General features: G+C 38.8%; 1 protein-coding gene across 1 annotated transcript in view; it reads right to left on the reverse strand.

Moving 5' to 3' along the window:
• Positions 1–24,101, reverse strand: part of VCAN (versican) — a 97,419-nt gene that overhangs the window by 35,304 nt on the left and 38,014 nt on the right. The window contains exon 7 of the mRNA XM_040090914.2: positions 14,525–17,467. Within this exon, the coding sequence (XP_039946848.1) occupies positions 14,525–17,467 (2,943 nt within the window). The remainder of the gene's footprint in view (positions 1–14,524; positions 17,468–24,101) is intronic.

Raw genomic sequence — 24,101 nt, forward strand, 5'->3', positions numbered from 1 at the left:
ATAAAGCCTGGATGGGACTTCATGGACTGTAATTTGTAGGAGGGCACCATGACTAACAAGCTCTGACCAAAAGTGCAATATTTTTGCAGCAGTGCACATCTGGGAGTTCCTCAAATTAGTAGCTCACGCTAAGTCATTTTATGGTAGGCAATAAATTTAGTGAACAACATCTGTTCCAAATTCACCTAGAAGACAAATACAAATTCTTACACATGCAGAGATCTCTATCAGACCCTACTTTTATTTTGTCAGCTTTTTCACAAGAGTCCACATAAAAGAATCTTAGCAAAAGGTATGATATTCTGATAATAAAATTTCAGGAGGCTCTTTCATCAAACAATAAGTATCTTTGGGGTGGGGGTTTTTTTGAATGTTTTGTTTTTTCCAAAGAAAAAATAACGAGCTTTTCTGGAGATAGTAATGAATGTAATTGATTGGTTTGTTTTTTGTTTTTTGGTGTTTTTTTTTAATTAGAAATTCCTTTTTTTCCCCACAGATTTGATTATTCAGCGTTAGCATTCAGGTTGCTCAGGGTTAGGAGCTATGAAAAATGCTCTCCTGATGTGGCAAATAATCTACATAATGATGTGGCTCATACATCCTTGTCAACTGGATATAAGACACTGGGATGAAAACTACCATAAAATGTGAATATAGAAGAAAAAGTCTTTATCTGTTGAACTGGTTTTTTAGACCCTGAGGGCAGGAAAACAGACACTTGAATTAGTTTTAAACTGTCCAGATGCCATTGACTTATGCTACCCTCGTTTATTTCACACCCATTCCTGCTGCAGGTAAACAAATACAGATCCAAGACTACTAAAAAAGAAATTAAACCAGGGCTTTAAAGGGAAGGAGTTTGGCTATCAAATGTGCTTATCTGTAGCTCATGGAAAACAAGCCAAAAAGAGCCCTTTCTCAAAGAGGTACTTTGTTATTCTGGCTGCAGAAGAAGGAAAGTGAAAACAAGTAGCTAAAAAGGAGCAAAGCCAAGGGTTGTCAGCTCAGAGTGCCAACCCAAACAAGTCCTTGGAGAGTTTTATCAGCAAAGCCTCTTTTGGAGGGGAGTGATGAGGTATTCACTGAAATGGAGATGGAAAGGACAGGTATATCTAGCCTAGAGTGTTTCTTAATCCACTTAATACATCTAGATGTTCTAAATGAAGGAACAGGCATCTATTTCAGTAACAGTTCTTAAATGAAAGAAATTAAATCCCGCTGGCTACAGGGTGATTTTAGCCTGCTACTGCATAGAACCACAGAGCCACAGACCAAGGTGTCATTAATTCTCATTACAACCCCTCCAATCATCATGACTGGTTCCAAGCCCATGTCAGTATTTCAGTGGATCAAACAGAAAAGTTGCCTCCCTGTTACTGGTGCACAAGGTAATGCCTGCACACATACAAAAATATGTTACGCGCAGCAGTGTTTCTTTTCTTGAGAAGACTTTTAATATTCTACAAAGATCTTTTCCAAGACCATTTTGAGAGGGCAGGCAATAAAAAGCATTTTGTCTCTCAAAATCTACCAGATAAGTATCTGAAGAATTAATAGGGAATTTAATAGAAAACATATTATGATGTTTTCCAAACTTTTGAAACACAAAATATTTCATTCAGAAGACTTATGGTTTTGTTAAATCCCTTTCAAAATGGGACTCTTAACATCTAATCTGGCATCCTGCAGATGATGGAATTTCACACTCCTGCAGTTTGTCCACTTATTTCTTCAGAGCCACATGCTGAGTTATTTGTGAGCAGTATTACAGTTCAGTCTTTTTTAGAAGGCTAGAGGTCTGATAAAGTAATGAAATTCACGTAAAATGTTCTGTGGATTTTAAATCAGGCCCTATATTTTGACAAGAATACAGTTAAACAGGAAACAAATAAAGAGATTTTAGATAGAAGACTAAAACAATTTTGGACTCTGTTTCAAAAGTACTTCACTGAATAATGTGACACTAACACAAAATCCATAACATTCACCATCAAGAACCCATAATCATGAGATAGGTTTGCATGAAAAATCAAAAGAGTTTGCATTAGTCCAATTATTTCCTGCACTTGATAATAAGAATTTTTTGGGGTTGGCTTCAATAGTTATATCAAAATTAAAAAGTTATTAGTTATTGTTGGAAAGAGCAATAGAGAAAGCCAGAGTTGATCAGAGGGATGGAGCAGCTCTGCTGGGAGGAAAGGCTGCGAGAGCTGGCATTGTTCAGCCTGGACAGGAGAAGCTTTGGGGTGACCTCAGTGTGGCCTTGCGGTGCCTGAAGGGGCTGCAGGAAAGATGGAGAGAGACAATGGACAAGGGCTGGAGGGACAGGACACGGGGAATGGCTTCCCAGTGCCAGAGGGCAGGGATGGATGGGATATGGGGAAGGAATTGTTCCCTGGCAGGGTGAGGAAGCTCTGGCACAGCGTGCCCAGAGAAGCTGTGGCTGCCCCTGGATCCCTGGCAGTGTCCAAGGCCAGGCTGGACATTGAGACTTGGAGTGTCCTGTGACCATGGAAGGTGTCCCTGCCTATGTCAGGGAGTGGAATGGGATGGGCTTAAAGGTCAGTCCCAACAAAAACCATTCCATTTTCTATGGTTCTGTGAAGACAATGATAAAACACACATAAAGATGCATGTGGTTTTAATGAGCTGTTTCAAAACCCCTGCACATTTTGGGGATGCTCATGGTGGGATCATAAATGTTACCCACCTGAGAGAGCCTATGGGCAGCTAAAATCCATACTCTGCTACACCTGGAAAACAACGAGGAGTCCTTAAAGCAGAAGAGAGTGGAGATAGTTCAAATCCTCTCAAAGACCAGTGAAGCCTCACACCCGGGCTTGGGAGAGGATCTAGAATGAGGAAAGGCTTAAACAACTTTATGCCATGCAGTGTCTCCCCTGTACCTCAGCTCTACTAGGAACTTGATCTGTAGTCTGGGTGGATTCGAGCAGCTTTATGACCATGGCTTGCTGAAACTCTTACAGTAAGGAAAAAACCACAAACCCTCAACCAATTCCACAGGAATGTACCAGTTTCATTTGTAAGATTCATTGAATATATTCTGTTTTAAAAGCATAGTGAGGAAATGAAAAAATGATTTGAAAAGCTGTCCCCAATACAAAAAAGAAAAAAAAAATATTTCAAAACTTTTCTATTAAGTAGGGTGTTTGTTCCCTTTAAGATATTACGTTCCAATTGGAACAAAACCATTCAAATTTACAGAAATAAATCAATCTGATAGCATCTTTTGGGCTGTTTTGTTTCACAGAAGAGGTTTGGGGTTTTTAATGTATATCGTTCTTTTCATTTAATTAAAAAAAAAAAAAATTGAAATACAGATATTTCCTGCTGAACCAAAATTCTGAGCGTAAGCCTTTGGAAAATGCAATTCCTCTAGCTTGTGCCACCTTGTAGTATCATTATCCCACTGAAGGATGGTCAAAATTTTGATGCTTTTAATCATTCTACCTCACATTAACATGACTAGTATACATGACAAGGTCTTGTAAAATCCAGCTCTTGCTTAGTGTTCATTCTAAATAAACAAAATGTTTTATTTAGTTCACTATAAAGTGTTTCCCAGATGGACATATATATATTTCTAAAGTTTTGTTAAATTTGGCTCCCTTTATAAATCATTATAATGTAGGGCAGGTTTCAATAATTTGTGGTTTGGATTGTTTGGGGGTTTTTTTACCTTCTAAATTTTATCAAAAATTATGTTTTGTTATCACTCTGAGAGTCAAAACATATTATTACATTACACACGCATATTTAAATTTACCTTGCATAAAAGTCTCCATGACTTAAGAAAACTTCTGGAAGAAAGTAATTGTAAGGAGTAACTTTTGCACAGCTGGCTGGGTAGGAGTTTAAAGTAATTCAAGGTGGGTGGTCAGTCTTGCCTACTGAAATTCACTTATCCAGTCTGTCTGCTTTACCATATTTGGGTGTTTTAATGCAAAATCCACGAGTATCAATTTCTGGCACATTCCTGCCCTGAAGCCTTTTCACAGCCATGCCAGGACCCCAGAGTGGAGCTGCTGGCCTCAGCCTGAGGTACCTGTGGAAAGTGGATGCCACTTAGGTGGACATCTGCTCTGCACAGGGCTCTGGGCTCACTCACCCCTGCTAAACTCCAGAGCAACAGACAAGATGATGCAGAAACCGTGTCAGAAAGAAAGGAGCTGTTTTATTATAAAAGCATATAATGAAGCCCTCTGGCAATCCCTGGCATTTCCTTTGTTCTTCTCCCCCCACCAGACAATAAAATTGTTAAAAAGAAGCAGACTGAGTGAAATGTCAAGTTGTTAAAAATGTCAGCTTTGCCATGTCAAGGCTGAGCCCCAGCACAGGAAGGATACAGCTCTCTGGATAATGCCTGGGTATTTGTCATGCAACATTCTGAGGGCAGTCATTCCCACTTCCTTTCTGATCCAATATGTCACTAACAAAACATGACTCCAGCCCAAGGTGCCTCCTCCTGTGCAGTCCTGGGGATGAGCATCCTTCCAATGACAACATTTCCCTCACTGCCTATGAAGAAGACAATTCTAAAGCTCTGCAGGGCTAAACAACCCAAACCCAAACAACTGCCATGGAAGAAATTATTTTTCTCCAGATGGAACACAAAAGCAAGCAAGGAGTCAGACTGTATCTGATTTAGCTGATGCGCCTGGGTGTGTGTAGAAGGAAGTCCAACTCTGCAGGAAAAGCTGGTTGGGAAAGAGCAGCTGCTCACCAGAATGACTTCATCCATTATTTCATGTGTGATATTCCACAACTGAGGTGGAAACACTGAGATTTCAATGAATTTTGGGCTTTCCTGTCTCACTTCCCCACCATCCCTTTGTTATATTTACATCCTGCTAACTGAAAGAACCTCAAATGCTTCTGCCAGGACACAGCTGGCACAAGAAAGAACCAGTTCTGGCCCTACCAAGATGTGGGGACAGTGTCCACTCCAAGAAGAATCAAAAATTGGCTTACCACAACATAAATTTGGGCAAAAGTCAGAATACTACATGTAGAATCTCATATAATATGTCCACCCTTTGACTGCTCATGTGGCTGCTCAGGGCTGAAAGAAATATTCTTTCCCCTCTTCCTTTTTCCAGTAATACCAAACCACTTGGCTTTGGGAAAAAAAACTTACAGTATACTCCTTAATGTGGCAGTTGGGGAAAAAAACCTAGGTTGACACCATATTATTTTAGGAGTGATAAAGGTTGGTTTACATACTAAGCATGTACTAAATTTTACTTTCTTGATTTGTCTCACAAGAGGAATTTTATGTGGCAAAAATAAAGCCAGAAAATATTCTGCTGTTCAAGCTCTAAAACAGACAGCAGCATTTGTATATGTGAATGTATGTTTGTGAGAGGAGAAAGTAAAAGAGGAAAAGAGGAAGGGAGGGAGACAGGGATCAAGGCAGAAAGGAGGAGGAAAAAAGAGGAGGGGGGGAGGGGAGGGAGGGGAAGGTGGAAGGCAGGAAGGCAGGAAGGAGCATACGAAATGTCTTTTTTTCTAAGAACTGAAGCTATGATGACAATTACCCTACCTACTGTACCCCAAAATTCTCTTTTTACAGCTATCTGGAGAATTTTATTCCAGTTATCATGATGATTTTCTGGCATTTTATCTCCTACTATTTCTCAAGCATTTTTTCAAATACTTCATAAGCACACTTCTAATTTAACGCCTGCACAAGCCCACTGGTCGTGTAGCAAGCACTGAAAATCACATTCTTTAGCTGCAGACCCTGCTCTTTTGGGGCATTATCTTGAGCTATTATTTATGTGGTAACACATTCTCATGGCAATTATTTTTTTTAAGTTTCACTTTTCTTCATTGAAATATAAATAAAATTTTGTTTGGGGCAAATCAGTCTTGTCCTGGACCCTTCTGGATGTGTAAAATCAATTGAGTTGCTACAGAAGCGGCAGTGATAGCTCAAGGTACTACAGTATCTTCATAACTTCTTAAACTCAAATGAGTGTTAGAATACATAATTAGAGTGTTTACATACATAAATATTGACGTATGTCGCACAAGGATTTTTGCATATAGACCTGAGTCTTGTGTTTTGCAAATATTATTCAGAAGATACAGAGTGGATTCTACAATTGCAGCTTCAATGGGTTATTCTCAGTATCATCCCTTACTTCTGGGGAAAAAAAAAAAAAAAAAAAAAAAAAAAAAAAAAAAAAGTGGGGTTTTGTTTGGGTTTTTTTTTGTTTTTGTTTGTTTGTTTGTTTGTTTGGGTTTTTTTTTGTTTGTTTTTTTTTGTGTGTGTGTGTGTGTGTTTTTTTTTAATCTACCTACAGGGGTTAATAAAATTGTTTTGGTTGTAAAACACCCAGAGCAGCCTAGGGACAAACCAGAGGTTCTCAGATCAGCATAAGTCTGTAAGCTCCTCTCTGCTGCAGCTGGAGTGACACAAATGTGTCTCTCTACCAGACACTATTTCAAACAGTGCATACAGGTCATGAGTGTTTGTTTAACCATAGAATCACATAATTTTTTCTTTCAATATCTTTTCTCATCTCAGTTTTCTTTAATGTTTTGTTTTGTTTTTCCCTGGCAAAACTGGAGCCTTTGTTCTGGAAAAATATTAATTTGTTTTTAGAAACACTTAGGGGATTTTGGAAATGACACTTCCATTGGATGGTACTTGAGAACAATGGTTTTAAACCAACTACAGCTAAAAATAGATGTCTTGCTGTGGTAATCTCACTGCACCACTAAAATTCAGCAGAGGGAGACATATTTTGACTATAAATTACTGCCACAAACTCCATCCTGTGTTAACATGGTAATATTGCTGCAGAATTAGTTCACACCTGACAGGCTCTGTAAGTGATCAGAATAAACTGAAAAAAATATTTTTTAGTATATATATATATGTCATGAAGTCAAACAGTTCAATTAAGATGTGAATAAATACTTGTCTGAAGAATATTTTGGGTCAATCCTCAGTCCTGTCAGTTGGACCAAGTGTCCACAGCATTTCCCAAGGACTCATGAATTTTGCTTCGAAATGTTCAGTATTTAACTAGGCAGGTGACTGGAAACTTACTACAACCCAGAGTAGTGAATATATAAGCAAGGCCAGAATCATTTTACTCACCACTGTCAAGAAAGACAATGGTTTAGGAAAAGATCCACAATTAAATACAATCAAAAGTCTCAGTGCTACTCTATGTACCTATAGGCATATTCTTTGTTGCTATTTTGGGAAAAACAACAAAAAAATTGCATCAAATATGTGGGAATTACTTTTCTAATGCCAAGAAACCTCCCACTGAAACTATGAGAATCCTGCTTGATGAAGTGCTACATATAAAATCCAAGAGTATGGTTTAAAGTTAAAAATTAATGTTTCTTGTGCACTCTTTGAGCTCATGATGAGTATCAAAAAGGTAATGAAGTCTAGCAGGCAGGTAAATACCTAGGCAGGCAGGGACTACTGGAAGACACTCCTGACCAGCAATAAGATTTCGACTGCTTTTCTCCTCTTCAGGAAGCAGGAAGTTTTTGTACTGAATCCTCCTCATTTAAGAAAAGCAGTAATACAAGACTTGTCAGAAAAGTCCTAATACACTGAGCAGCTTGGAAAAAAATATATTCTATAAAGAAAGATTGATACCTTCAGCATCATGTTCCCAAAGACAACACACAATACACAGCAGCCCCTCCTCACTTGTGGCTGGAAAATATTCTGAAAGACACTGGGGTTATTTTGTATATTATTGATCAAATTTATAACCTAATAACTTCAAAAAACAAGGAAGATTTAAAAAGACTGGCTCAATTAGCAAGGATTAATCCACTCATTAAACTGAAAACGTGCAGAAGAACTGCAAAAAAAAGACCATTGAATAAGCCATACTAAGAAAGCTACAATCTGGACACATTCAGAAAACTTCAGTACAGAAAACCATTTTCCTCAAAAAAATTAAATCATATTGAATCTCTGTGTAAAAGATAGCTCATCTTTTCTGCATTAGGCTTTTTTAAGGCTTTCTCCACATGTAACAAAACCTCTAAAAGGATTCCTGTTCTTCACAACAGAAGTATGAAAAACTACATTGTACCTATGAATAAAATTCCTTCATTTCTCTCATGAATAAACAAAGAGCTATAAGAAAGCTGGAAATGTGTAATCCCTATGTCTAGATCTGAGACATCTCCTTGGATACAATGCAAAAACAGGAGGGAATGTGTAGGCATCCTCTGAAGAGTGTTTAATGTGAGGGCACTGTTCCTTGTGTCTATGGAAGTCTAGAAAGGAATGTGGAAAAAGAAATTATTGTTCTATAATAAGTCTTTCTTCAGGAAGAGCCAGCAATTTTGGTCTAAAGACCATTTGATAATTCAGCTTTAGCTTCTTGTGAAACTATCTAAGTGTCAAGTTTCAGCTCTGCTTGATATGAGCTTGTTTGGGTTGGTTTGATTTTTCTTTTCTCCTTTGTTTTGAGAAAAGTTTTAATTTAATTTAATTTTAATTTTAATTTAATTTCAAGTTTTTTGAGAAAACTTGAATTTATTAAAATTGCTTGGTTATTAGTTTTGCTAAGTTTTTGCTCTTTGTTTAGTTTCATACAGGGCATCATCACTGTTCAATTTTATATATAATTTATATGAGATGGTGTACAATCTATTTGAAAAAACCTTCCACATCCCCAGGAAAAAAAAAATAGTGTTCTAATATAGAAAAATGCCAACTGGTTTAGTTAAACAATAGATCTACCAGTCTGGATTGAACTCAAACAAGTTCTGAAGAAAAATAATCACCTAATTTTACAGTGACCCAGAAGTTGCAAACTGTTATGAAGACATTATGATATCTGCTATCCCCACATCCCCACAGCAGTTCTGCTCCCAATCACCTCATTGGAATTACTGAGGTGTAATTACACTGGGGAAGATGATATCAGTATCTGGCCACATTACTCAGCGTTTAACACTTCATTTACTCCAAGCATGGGAAGAACGTGGCTATCTTTACAGCAGGTTTTATGAATAATGCAGAGAGTTCAATCATTCAGGACATGAAAATTACTTCAGTCAGACCTGCTTCCCTGGGAAATGAACTTTAGAACATTACAATTAATAAAGAGACAATCTCAGCCCTCCATTCAGGGGGGAGGAAAAAAAAAAAAAAAAAAAAAAAAAAAAAAATCATCTTAAAGGAGAACAATGTGGCCACAATGAAGAGAGATGCAAACCCGGATGGTGCAAAGTTTTAGGTTGTCTCTTGCAATGGCTGGAAGAGGCAGTGTGGGGCTTGCTGCTCCTGTCCCTCCTCTGCTCTGATCATCCCAAACCCCCAGCCCCTGGGATAGAGCCAGCATCTTCCCTCCCTGCACAGCACCAGCACATTCCCACTCCCACTCCCACACCCCCCTCAGGAGTCACCAAAGAAGAGGGCTGCAAAATGGGGACATGGTCATTCTCTGTGACTGAGCAGAGAAATAAAAGTATCAAGGGATAAGTGTCAGGAAGAAAAAAGACCTATTCAGGCTAAAGACAATGCTGGCAAGAATAAACATGAGTATAAACTGGCCAAGAAGCAATTCAAGCTAGATATTAGAATCAGGCTTAAAGAGAGCCATGACGATCTTTGACAGCCCTCCAGAAATAGCTGTGAAGACTACAAGATTAAATGAATTTTAAGGCAAGACCTAAGATGGACCTGAAAAGACTCTATTCTGCCTCCTTTGTTAAGGTTTATGACTATGACTCATTACCATTCTGCATTTCATTCAAATTTCACATGCCCTCTCACACTGCTAAGACAGAAATATGCATGTCAGAGAATTACATGTTGAAACACAAAGGTTTGTAACCTCTTTCCATAAAATTCACATCTACAAAGCAAATCCTGCAAATTCCTGCAATTTCGGTCTCTTTAAAGCTGGAGGGGACAAGAAACCAGACAGAGCTGGTGTGAGTTCCAGAGTCCAACAAGCACTTTGATGCTAAATTCACTAAATAGAGACTTTCAAATCTCTCCAAAAAATGCAGGTGTGCAAATTACTCCTGATTCAGATAGGAGTTATGTTTCCAGCATCCCCTCAACCAATGTTAAACAACACCCCCACAAGCATTTTTAAGCTCATAAAAGCTTTATGAACTGAAAAGTTCCTTCAGGTTTGGTGGTTTTTTTTTTTCTTTCCCAGCTGCTAATCCATGACCTTCCAGCAACAGCAGCAGCCCTCACCACTAGGAAACATTAGAGCTGTGAGGACACAACAGGGCACAAGGTGGCAAACCCTTACTGTGAAAGACAAAATCCTGTGTCCCATCTGGTGCCATGGGAAGTTGTGAACGTGGTAACATCTCGCACTGCAGGGGTATTTGGCTTCCTCACTCCATGATTCCGAGGGAGAAGTTCCTGGTTCCACTCCTGTGGATGAAAGTCCGAGGCCCCCTCCATTCTGAAATATGTGCATGGTCCTTTTTGTAGAATAAAAGGTGATGTTTCCTTATGCGCAAGGCTATTTTCCTCATTAATTGAAACACCTCCCCTAAGTCTGTCCATGGGCTGTCAGAAAAAACAAGTCCTATTTCCCAGATTAATTTGTGCACTTGACTCAAGTTTGCCCACATGGGAGTGTGTGGATTTTTTGTACATTTTCTCAAGGAAAACTGCTGTATTCTTACATAAATAAACAGCTTTTTCTGTTCAGCTCTGTGTTCTTTCTTATCAGCCTTAGAACACATCCTCCAGAATTTAAATTGAACTTGACCTCTTGACCCTCCACCAGGCCTCCAAAGTGAAAGTTTTCATTGATTGCAAGCATGCATTTTAAAAGCTAGGAGTAAAGCTATTTACCTGTAGGATAAGAAAATAAGTCCTCTAGGAAAACCTTTTTCAGCTCTAATAAATGTAAAGTCTTAGAAAAGATAATGTTTAATAGCACCTTCCAGTTATATATAGTACTACTTCATATTAAGGGGAATGTGTATATGAGACAGAATAATATCCTTGCCACTTAATTTGACTGAATTTAACTCAACACCGTTCGAGTGCAACTTCAGCCTGCAATAATAATGAAGAATAATATCCCCCCAAAATAATAACCCCCCCAAATCCCATCCATCCATAACACACTCCATATATCAATAGCACATTCCAGCCCAAAGACTTCAAAGTTCTTCAGAGAAGTTGGTGCCAGTCTGGTGAGGGTTTGAGAAGGAGAATAAAGGCACAACCAATCCTTCCTGCCTCTTCTTCCTCCTGTGCTTGGCCACAGGTGAGCTCACCTGAGCCAGGGTTGCTCCCAGTACCACAGGCCCTTCGTCCTGCTTGATGGAAACTGCTAAAAATACCTCAGAATCTCAAGCATTCACACATTCAGCACAGGCTTTCTGTGTAAAACTCTACTCATGCCTAACAAAGCCGAATGGCACCTCCAAAGAGCACTTAAATATTATTGTGCTCACACTGTGGATGGCAAATAGAGCTGCAGGGAGTAATATTCAGCTGTGTAATAGCAAGGGTTTTATTGTAATTGCGTGATAGAAAAAAAAACATGGTGCTGAATTTCTGCTGAGCCCTGCCTCACTGTTAAACTTGCTTCTGGCAAAAGCTAAATAGCAAGGAGGTGAAGAATGATGGGGAAAGAATAATCTCATAAATAGTTCCAGTATTTCTGCAAACACAAAAAGGAAAATATATTCATTTATAGACAATACCATCTATATAAAACCTCTCATTACTCCTATTTGAAATGGTTATTTCTTGAAGGGCTTTTGTAAGTAAGCTGTCCTTTCTTAGGAGGCACTTTTGGACTCTTGACTTGAAAATCAGTGCAGGCATTTGTTTATAACCCTCACAGATTAACTTTATCTAAAAATGCTAAGATGTATTACCTTGAAAATATGCCAAAGGAGGAAAAACTTTTGTTTTATCATAGATGTAATGATGCAAACTGTATTTATAGTGTCCAATCAGATAAGAATAAAAAGCCGGAGGTAGAGTTTATGTAGTTCTTTATGATAGTGGATCAATTTTCAAATAAGGAGTGATAGAGTAAGTTTCATCCTAGTGAAAGGCATATGTTGGTAATATTTGCCAGATTCATTCCTCTTCATTACTCTCTATACTCCTTTTCTTCAGCACAAAGGAAAGTGTATGGACAAAGGAACAATGAAGGGAAACTGGGCCTGACAGGATTTTTCACATGTTGTCTTTCATTTTTGTAGCAATAAAAGAAATCAATCCAAATCCTCAGAGAGAATAAATCTTTGGTAGTTCTAACTGATTTTGGATTAAGCAGGTAGAGGGTGCCTTTTGTCTATGGGTATCTAACTGGAGGAATTCTCACTGCCAAGGCCTGAAAACAGAAAAATGATGGAAACTCCTTTTCAGCCTCGTGACAACTAGACACATGATGAGGCTCTATGTGTTTAAAGAGAACACAGATAATGCCATATGAAGGATTTAATAGAATTTCAAGAAAATAAACTTTTTTTTCCTCTCCTCACAGACTAAATAATTCTTAAAGGCAGATTTTTGAGGATTTATAGCTTCAAGTCTGCTTATGAACACCCTGACACGTGTGCAGATCTATACCTGGGAAATGCATACACAGCTTTGAAAGTTTGTGAAGATGAAGACAACAAATCCTGAAGAAAGTTTGTCCTAAAGACCTGATCACCCAAGGCAGAGTAAGAACAGCTATGAAGAGCATCTGCACACTGATCCACTGTCCTTTAGATAATCCGCTTTGAACCATATCCTAATTTAATGAATCATAGTACCCACACTATTCTGAAAAAAAAATTAAAAAAAAAAAATAAAATAAAATAAAATAAAATAAAATAGCTCTTCTTGATGTAAATGCAGATAAATCCTACATCCTAGCCCATCCAAGCCATCTTTCCATCACCTGGAACACAGACCTGCCCAGCACAACCCCCTCTCCCATATGAAATGAACTGTAGCATAACTCAAAAATCTAATCTAATCTAAAATTCTAATAAGAAAAAACAATGTCACTATTACTTAGACCAGCTACTCATTATTAAGTCAAATTAAGGGAATTTCCACAGGTACAAAAAGACTTAATATGTGAGTTAAGTCTTCTTCTCAGAAATTACCCATCTGCTCTGACTTACTGCACTTGTATCACTTAATGGGGACTCTCAAGGCACTGGTAACATACAAAGACAAAATAATGATAATATACTACAGAAACAAAAGTTTCATAACTATCATTTTCTGAAATAGAAGGCTAAGCTCCTATTGATATAACTTGTGCAGATTTGCATCCTGTAATATAAAGTAAGAAAATAAGCATTACATGAAAAAAGATATCAAACCAAGGTATGAAATGTCCAACCAGGATATGGAATATCTCAAGAAAAAAACAGTACTGGTTTTTGATTTTTGAATGGAAGTCTACCGAGAACAAACCTGACAAAACCATCCAGAAGACTCCCATAAATTATGAATTCTGCTGGATGAGTTCTTCAGAGGCACGGAGGTTATGGCCAAGAACCAAAGAGAAAACTGTTCCTGACACAACCATTCAAAAGCCATGCATGTAGTTAAGGTATATGACAAAAAAAATCCATTTTTTACTGTGTTCCTTCAAAAAAAATAAAATAATTATTATTCAACCATAAGATAATTAAATACAATAAAACATTTAACCTAACAGAAATTCTGTGCTTTGCACTGCTTGTCAGTTCCTTTAATTTTAAAATGTAATGTTTTACTGTGACATCTTAAATAGTCAGTTGACAGGCTTCTTTAACATAAAGCAGCACACCCTTCAACATTTGCATTATGGAGACAAATTCATCATCAACCCCAACAGTTCATTGCTACTTTAGAAGTTTCTGTTCTGGATACCCATGGAATTGAAGCTACATACACATGTACAGAACCATCAGCTAAAAAATGCAGCAGAATTAAATATTGTATCAATTTGCACCACATACTCTCTAAGATGGATTTTGAAAATGCTATGATATGCTATAAGAAAACATGAAAAAAACCATTCCTCCAAATCACAGGAGGCAGTAGAGTGCTTTAACCATTTTTTATCTGATTACACTGTACATGGCATTGTTAATTGCTACAGACCAATGGAATGTTAAAATAATCTAGTGCTTTGTTTAGGACTAGTAATGCATGGAATGGAAGCTGTGAAATTAAAATGCTTTTTTCACAGACAGCTGGAGTTAAATTGGTGACTTGACAACATTAAAAAAGAAAACTGGACCATAGCCATCATGACTTTTAAAAAGAAATAAAATAGTTTCATATTCATTCTTACATAGAAATCATTCTTACCACGCAATATATATAAAATACATTTCTGAGGGTCTTTTAACAGATAGAAAAAGAAACCTACCAATATTTAGTAAGTTGCTGTCTAGAAAAAAGTGGTATTTTGCATCCTTCAGTGATCCAAGGAACATCTCCAGCATATTCTAAAGCACACCTGTTTGTCATGACACTGTCCACCCTGATGGACTGCAGGTCTAAAAGGCAAAATCTTACCTGTGTCATTGCCTGTGATTTGAATAACATACAATCTTATGTCATTATCAGGGTGTGAAGTAGAAGGAGACACCTCCTGAGGTTGCAAGGCCTCTGTGGCCTCCTTCACTTGGGGTGGAGCGGTAGGTCGTGCCACTGCAGTGGCAGTTGATGCTGTGAAATATTCCTTATCAATTTCTGGCTCTAACATCTTTCCTGGCAGATCATCCTCAGCAGTGGGTTTTCTGGGAGAAATAGATTCATCAATTATGATGATGTCATGGCTTGTTACTTCCTCTTCCTCCTCAGGAATGATGCGTGGAGACTTATAAGTGACAAAAGGCTTGGTTGCAGTTGTAGGCTGTATTTTGTCTACAGCACCAATGGAAGGTGTCATTGTGCTGCTGAGAATCGTTGCCTTATCTGTTGCAGTAGCTGCAAATGCAGCTGGCCTGGTTTTCTCAGGTTCTGTAGTCATTCCTGAACCTTCTGTAGCCTGGCCTGGAGAAGCCCCCAGAGTCAGGCTAGTAAAGCTTTCCACGGTGGGACTTCCTGCTGGCATCGTATGGGAGGGTGGCACAGAATCCCAGCTTACTGCATCATCTTCCTCCCTGGTGGGGGCTCCTGGGCTGTCATGTGTCTTTGGTTCACTTCCAGCGGTTATGGGCATCACCTCAGTGACCTCCTCATCCTGGTCAGGAGCAGTTTCAGCTGTTGGAGTCACTGTGAGGTGCAACCAGCTGCTGGTTTCCTCAGGTCCCAGAACTACACCACGGTCTGTGAACATCACTCCAGGCACAGGTACCTCTGTGGCTGGGTATGTCTCATCATAAGCTGAGCCTGTCTCATCCTGCGTCTCCTGAATGGCTGTTCGAGGCCATTCAGATCCTGGTGACATCTCTGGTCCATGTGTGTGGGCAGATGCCACAGAAAGTGTGGGCTCTGTGGCAGTTCTTGGTTCCAAACCTTGGTCCAGTGTGGAGAGCTCTGGGAGCACCTTGCTATGTTTTGCAGTTGTTTCTGTTGCTTCTGTATGAAAGATATCATCAAAAGGAGTCTGATCAGTAATCAGCATATCTTTAGTGACCTCACTTTCTACAGTAACTGGAACTAGGGAAGCACCATATTCCTTCTGTGGAAATGCAGTATCTACCTTTGTTACATCTGTAAATTTAAGAGTTCCCTTTGTCCCTGATGTCTCATCTCCTTCATGCTCAGTTACCCCCACAGCTGTGGGCACAGCACTTGGCAATACAGTTACACTCGAGGAGCTAAAAGACCCCATGGTTTTGCTACTTTTTTCCACCGGTATTTTGGATACTGTGGTCATTTCCAAATCCAAGGAGCTGCTGCTGTGGGATACACTTGTAGTGTATCTACTCTGACCAAAATCAGCTGATACCACTTCTTCATCCCTTGTGGTCTCTGCTGGCTCTCTGTTCATCTCAGTTGCATCTGTAGCTGCTGAAATTGGAGCTCCTGGATGCACTGTGGATTCCACATTGTGCCCTGGAGATGATGTAGGCTCCATTCCAGAGAAGCCATCCTCTGTAGCAAACTCAATCACTCTTCCAGTGTGAGATGACTCTTCTGTCATATACCCCTTCTCTTTATCTGTTGGCAGCGATGTGCCAGAACCTGGAGGGGCCTGTGTGATCTTCTCCCTTGCAGAACATCCCTCAGATTCTGCTGTAATGCAAGGAGAAAGGGTGGCTATGGAATGAGGGACCTTCACATCTGTTGTCCTAATCTCTGGCTGTTTTGTTTTCTCCTGCTCCTCTAAGAGGGCTGATGCTTCTGTCTGCTGAGATGAGGGGATAAGAGACATGGTGCCTTCTCCAAAGCTTGGCACCGCATCGGTGCTTCCTGAGATGGCCTCAGATTCTGTTTGATCAGCAGGTGACACAGAAAAGGATACAGGTGCTCTAGATGCCACGGTGGGCTGCACATCCCTCAGGTCCTCTCTGCTCCCTTGAGCTGAGGTCTCACTGTCAAACACTGTCGCAGAGCTAAATTTAACCCATGGTGTTGACTCTTTCACTGGAGGAAACTGTCCAGTGGTTACTGCATGCTCATCTAGGACTGTCTCTGAGGCAGCAGGCACTTCTGATCCTGGGGCATGACCAGCAGCCACCCCAGAATCTGTGCCAGGCAGAGCAGTGTGAATGCTCTCACTGACCTCCCTCTCTCCAGACTCATCAGAGAGCAAAGTTTTAGGGATTACAACAGTTGTAAGTTTCTCATCAGATTTTGCCTCCATTGTTTTTTTTGTGGGTGCTTTTATGAGGTGGGCACTGTGAGACACATTCCCTTTTGTTAATGAATCTGAAGTCCCTGTCCTGGCAGCCTCCCTCCGAGAAGTCTGTAAGAAGTTGTCTGTAGCTGTCCTCAGAGGACCCACTTCTATTTGTTCAGTCTGATTATCAGCATCATACTTTTGTGCATCTCCTGTTTCAACATCTTCCCAAAAACCAGTGGAACTCTTAGCTACAGCTGTGCTATCCTGAAAAATTACAGAGGTCAAGAAAGCGTCCTCAATGCTTTCAGACCTACCTTTTTCCTCGGGCAACTCTGCTTCCGAGTAAGTGTGATCCAGTTCCAAATCTGGGGATGTGGTGTCTGTTAGCCTGGCTGAGACATCATATTCAGTCCTTCCCAGTGTATCATAAGTGAATATTTCACCGTCAGTGACAGTCTGAGGTAGAAGAGTGGTTAACGGAATGTTCTCCATAAGCACCTCCATCTCCCTTTTCTCCTCAGCCAAATCAGTAGTCACTTCTGTTTCTTCTTCAGACTCTGGGGTTGTTTCCTCCAAAGAAACTGTTTGGGTGGCAGGCACTTCAGTAAGTGGAGTCTCAGAGATGGGAGTTTCAAGAGGAGCCCCAGCAGGTGACCATTTCATGCTGTCAGGTCTCAGGGATGTCACAGGCTCAATAGTCGTAGGCTCTGTTGTGACTTTTTTAGCTTTAAACAAACAAACAAACAAACAAAAGTACAGTCAGTACACGAGTTACTTTAATTCATTCAACTGTTCCCTAAAAAACCTAAATGCCATGCTGGAAAATAAGTGTAACATTTAAAGGCTTTAGGTAGTTCTTTAGAGTATTTAATGACATGCAATAACATACTGTAAAGCTGCAGAATGCCTAACTTAAAGTCAGATGAAGTGAAAAAAGTAGCAATATTCTTCATATTTGTGGTTTATATAATTACCCCTAGAAGTCCTTGTGTTACATGTGTGACCAGCCAGGTACTGATCTGGGGACATAAAAGTTTATTTCAAGATGTCACAAATGAGTAGAGCTGTGGGTTTTCTTCAAAGCTTTATGCAGCATCCAACTGAGATGTATAAAGGGAGTGAAATATTGCTTCAGTTTATTTTCAGCACATAATTACAAACTGCAAAAAGGAATCCTCACTGCAGTGAGAGTCTTCTCAAGCAGCAGGATCAAGCATGCCACCAGAAAATACTGCTGCTGCCCTGCCTTTAAATTATGCTGGGAGAAATTTTTTGTGGGGAAAGGTGAGAATGTTGAACCATAAGATCATAAACTTAATACTACTAAAATGATGTTGATCTTTGGAAAACACTTCAAAGATGCATATCTGAAACTCCTCCACACACAGAAATGCCTCCATGGGAGTGTTGAACATGCAAAGGCGAAGAGTTGAACCTTCTGGATGATGGGAAAGGTAAGGGAGTTGCTATCCTAGATGAACAGGAGGCACAAAGAGAGATCCTTCCAGTGAACCAAATTGTGATGTTTTAAACAACCTAGTAGTTTTTCTGTTTGTCTATTTAGCCCACATTTCCATGCTATCTGAAAAGGAAATATGTTCCAAGACTGCAAGGTGTGTCAGCAGATTTTAAATTCCTGGGAAAAGTGAGTGCACAGAAAAGAGGTTTTCCTCAGAAAAAGGCTAGGTTGGAACCATCTTCCCTTCTGCCAGTTTTTCCAGGTCAGTAATCTTCAGAAGGGCAATGGGAACAGATGTATGGAAGATGTGAATGCCTTAAACCAACGCTGTTAACTGATAGGAGACTGAGAGTCAAAAACTTTGTAAGGATGCAAATACACATCAAAATACAGCTTTTAAATCACACCAAGCATATGAAGAATGCAGTAAACAGTCTGTGCTAATGAGGACTCACTGTTTACCAGACAGACATGACTATATCTAGAACTTCTTGCAAAATAAAATCTTGCTTAGCTTGTAATAGATCAAATAAGTCTCTTCCCCTCTCACACAGATATCAAAACTGTTAATTATTTTTCAGTTTGTTCTTTAACATAGGGAGTATGCATGCACAAATCAGGTTTTTTCAAACACCCATGGCTAATTAGGTACCCCTTTGATAGCTGCAGATATGAATTCTGCATGTGTGAGTCAGTCACACAAGTATTTGTTCAGTTTCACACACTCAGCATTGAAAATGCTGCCTTTGCAAGAGACCTGTTTGATTCACCCTGAAGCGGGCGGGACTGGTCAGAGGATGACTGCTCAAGATTTCTAGAAGAACATGTAGAATTACAGAGTAGGAAAATGAGGTAAAAGGGTTGATATTTCAGCTTTCCAGAATGAGATATGAAAGTGAAAAGGAAATTATGAGGGCAAGAAAATATGATGCCGCTGAGTTTAGAAGAGATGGTGTTCTTTGCCAGCAGAAAAAAAAGGAGCAGATTCCTTTCCCTACCACACATTAAAAATTTTGTGGTTTTAGAAAGAAGATTTAGCTACATATATATATTCAAATTAAAATATTTGGAAGAGCAAGAAGGAGTAAAGATCTTGAAACTCCAGTAAGCAAAGCACAGCCTGAATGTGAGAGGTTTTTGTGTTTGGTGTTCCACAGCCTAGAGTGGATGTTTGTTGCTATTTTCAATCTGTGAGACAGTGCTCACACAATAAAGAATCAATGAATTCTTGTCATTTTTTCCTCCCCTCTCCGCTTGCATAGGGCTGGTTTAAACCACACAAGTTCTGCTTCACAGCTTGGGAAATGAAGGATGCACAAGTGGTATGTGCTGCTGAGTGGTAGCTGTTAAATCTCCACCAAAAAATTCACCAATATTCCCCAATAGCTTTCTTTTTTTTTTTTTTTTTTTTTTTTTTTTTTTTTTTTTATGGAAAAATGGAAAGGAGGCAGCAAAGTCTCAATCTAATCACAGGATGAGTTTCCTTAATGTGGATGGAATTGGCTTTGCAGCCAACACAAACACTCTGGCCCCAGATGCCTTACTTTGAGTGACGATCAGGATCACTCTCTGAACGAAGATGGAAACATTAATACTCTCTAACAGAGATGGACAAAAATGAGGGCAACATGGATAATTTTTTTAAAATCTGTGGAATAAAAAGGTGACTTTACTTCATCACTGCTGGGAAATTGTGTACAATTACTCACAACCACTTATGCAGCTTCCAGATTTCCAAGAAATTCTTGGAAGTCCCAAGAGTTCACATATTTATGCCTGGGATGCAGATATTTATTATTCATGACTTATTATCTGCTAATGACTTGACAGAATAGTTACACACTTATTATGCCAACCTGAAAAAACACCAAGCGTATTTGGTTTGCTTATATTAATAACTGAATCAATAAATATTACCTTTATAGACTGTTATAAGTAGAGCCCATATTTTTTAAGAGTTTATCAACAGCCAGGTTTTCTCCCATGGAAACTCTGTGCAATTCAGCTCTGGTTAAAATCAACTAGAGGTCCTCTAAAGTCACTTTGTCAAAACAATTATATGTAAGTTTTTTCACACACATCATTTAGGATTGCAAACTTATTTGACTGAATAAAAAAATCCTGACAGCGCTTCTTCAATGAGAAATCTATCCATGTTATTATTTTTCGGTGTGGGGGAAAAAAAAAAAAAAGAAATAAACAAAGGGAAGGTTGCCTTTTTTTAATCTACAACACTAGCTTGAGCTGTCCTCCTCTCCACCCAGATGTTTTGCATTACTGTACCCCTTGCATCATGCATGCAATATGCTATCTCCTTTGTCCTCCTTCTGGTTCAAGACATGAGGCAGATTTTCCTAATAAAATTCATGAACATATTAGCAGCAAGAAAGCAAATTATCTCACCAACAGCTGCTCATATCAAAGACTTTTTTTCTTTTTTTTTTTTTTTAAATCGATTCCTTCTACATTGAACACCATACATGAAGCTGATTTTGGAAGAGCTGTATGACTTTGCAGAGATGCTATACTTTTTTCATTCTCCATTTATTTATTTTATGCTTTTGCTGTAATGCATTTTCTTCCTCTTCTTTTCCATCATGCTTTAAACTAAGATTCAAAATTATGGAGCAATATTGAAGCTTACTATTTTTCCAAGGAAATCAAACTCTACAACTTCAGACATGGTTTAACTTTGCAATTACCATATAAGGATTTTAGTATGTTCTGTGCTGCTTAATTTGGGATTAGTATTGGTGTACTTTTTGGAGGAGAAATGCGTATTTTTAAAATTATATGTATTGTAATTTATATACATGGTTTTTCAACATTACCAGGTCTACCCAGGTGCCTAACTTGAATCATTTGAGCAATTTTTCTTCACTCAGACACACTGTTTATCTGTTTACATTCAGGTATGTACCTAAGAACCTGGAAGGACATAGACCCTAAAGACAGAGGGTTTTTTTGAATCATTGCTAACAGCCAAAACAACAGAAGTTGCTTTAAGTTGGAACAAAAGCTGGAAATAATGAATTCTTTCTGTGAATAACAGCCAAAATAAATTATTACAAAATATAAGAAATGTTGAGACACTCAAAATTAATATTTGAAATTTTTGAGCCAAATTTAAGCACAATGACAATAAAGAGAGTTGCTTTGCTTAATTTGTACATATTTTAATATCTTAATTCGTTCAGTTTCTTCTTGGTGTCTGTTCCTTCCCTGCTACCAACTCTGGCTGAGAAGACAGCCTTGAATGTTCCCCTGAGTCCAAAAGTTTTGCCAGCTGGAGTTTAAATGACTAGCAGAACCTTCCAAACTGAACAAGTCTAAGATTAAGAACATATTTAAAAAAAAAAAAAAAAAAAAAAAAAAAAAAAAAAAAAAAAAAGGTGCTCTCAGTTACAGACTGAACAAGAAACCTCTGATCATGGCACTGATCCAGTACCTGCTCATTCACGCCTTTCAAGAAGCAGTGGTGCACAGGGAATGTGGGATTTTGTTCATAAATAATGAGACTTTTGGTAGCAGAATTCAAAATCTGACAGTGCAGCTGTGAGAATTTCCCTGTAACTCCAGGTGTATACTCCCACTCACCTATGCTGTTTTGACATCGAAATCAAAAGGTAAATGTAATGAGAAAAATATGAAAATCTAAATGTAGGATCTATTCCTGCTTACAAAGCATGTGCCATATTAGAGAAAACCAATGGGATTCTTAAGACAACAAGAAATTTGAAAGCTGTCAGTCTCTCTTATTTGCAAGAAAAACTTATAATGAAAAGTTTTGCATCCTCTTCACACCATTGTCCAAGGTCTTTTCTTCCAGCTAACAAAACAGCAGAAGCAGCAACTTTTTTATTTCTGTGAACACAAATACTCTTAAGTAAAACCACTTGCTATTTCATAACTTCTGAAGTCAGAAGTTGAAGGGGGAGAGATACATTATGCTATCTCCCAGTTTCCCCACATGCAAGTGTAGTTCTGTGAATGAATAACCTGCCAATCTATCCACAAAAAAAAAAAAAAAAAAAAAAAAAAAAAAAAAAAAAAAAAAAAAAAGCAATCAGCATTTCGCTTTCGACATTATTTTATTATGAAACTGCCAAAGAGGACAAAACAAACAAACAAAAAAAATCAGCAAGCCTCTTTAGTCAGCTCTTCCTAATCAAATCTATAACCCAGCACCAGATAAAAGCTATAATCTTTGCTTTGCGACCACAAAAAAAAAAAAAAATTGAAGAACAAAAAGAGCCAAGATTGTCACTTGAGTAAGATATGACAGCAGAATTCTTGGTGCTCTGCTCCCCAGAGCTGGTGTGAAAGGAGGGAAATCACCCCTGTGTGCTGTGGGTGACATCCAGACCCTACAGTGGTAATGGAGCAAAGGCGACAAAGAGCAAAATCAATTCATGTTTTCTGCACTTGAACACTGGAAGCATTGTACTGTCCTTCTTCTGAGATACATTTCTTTTTGGGATTTTTTCCCTTCAGATTGGCAACTTTGCTCCTCATGTGTCACCATGTCCTATGTCTTCTTTATTCTGCGTCCAGTCCCAAACTGATCAGAAATCCACAGATCTCCCATAACACAGCCCCTGACATCAGGCTGGAAATAATTCCCTCATCCAGGAAATAGCTGGGACACGCAGCTACTGACAGTTGCTGTGGAGAAGGACAGAGCTGCCCAGCTATTCAAGGTTTTCCAAGTTAAGTCACGTGCAGCAGAAGGGGAAGACATTTCTCCTGCCAGCTTTTGAGCTGTGCTTAAAAGTCTTTATCCTTCCTGCTGCTGGATGAGAGGAGCACTGTGGATGTTTCCTGAGGCTGAGCCTACCATCACGGTGGCTCCTGCTGCAGAACGGCTCAAAACTCTGAGAAGGCCATAATCTCCTATATTTCTTCTATGAAATCGTGCTCTGATTGTGAGTTTTAGATGGATGAAGCATCAAAGCAAGAGGCCCTCGGCCTCAAGTAGCAGTGGACTTGGATCTACTCTCGATGGGGCTGTATTGAAACAATCAAAGCAGTGTGGACTCCATTCCCGAAGAACACAAATGGGAACTCCATCCCAGAACTGGAATTTTCCAATCTCCAGCTAAAATTAAATCACAATGCCAAACCAAAGTGGTATAATGAAAGAGAAGCAATAAAGGTGCATGAAACAAAGTCAGAATAAGAGAGGAAAATGGGAAAGAGAATGGACAAATCCAGAGCAAAACCATCAACACATGTTTTGTGTCAAGTAAAAAATGTTTTGCTGAAAGATTTGCCAAGACCAATATAGGTCTATGAAAGATTTTAGTTTTAATAAATCAGTGTTTCTCAGAAAAAAAGGGATCTATGTTTCAAAAAATTCAACCACTTCTGTGTATGAAGATCATCAAGTTCAGCTTTGCTGAAGGTATGTAAGTTAAAAATCCAAATGCCCTTTGATTAGTGCATTTCTGTAATTTGTTCTACAGGTGCTGTGGAATAAAAAGGCCCATCCAAAGTCAGCTGAAGTCTGTGACAAGATTTCTACAAACTCCAGTGAATTAGGCCTGGAGAATCTGGGAGGCAGAAGTACATCATTAAATAAACCCCCTATAGCTCTCTGAAAGAACTAATTATTAAATATGTGTTTATTAAAATGGATTTTCTGAATGATAAAATGTTTTCATCTCTTACAAATTACCATAAGTGCTCAGCAACTGCTGTTCTAATTTTTATCTTTTATTTTTTCTATTTTTTAATTTAAACATGTGAATGTAAGCCCTATATGTTAACACTTGAAAAATTTTCCCTCTGATTATGGCCTCCAAGGAGCTTCAAGTACTTAATCATGTGTCTAATTTGAAACAATTTCAGGCCCCATCAGGTACATGATTAAGTATCTCTCAGAGGAAAAAAAAAAAAAA

The sequence above is a fragment of the Hirundo rustica genome, chromosome Z, assembly GCF_015227805.2.
Source record: "Hirundo rustica isolate bHirRus1 chromosome Z, bHirRus1.pri.v3, whole genome shotgun sequence".
NCBI classification, from domain to species: Eukaryota; Metazoa; Chordata; class Aves; order Passeriformes; family Hirundinidae; genus Hirundo; species Hirundo rustica.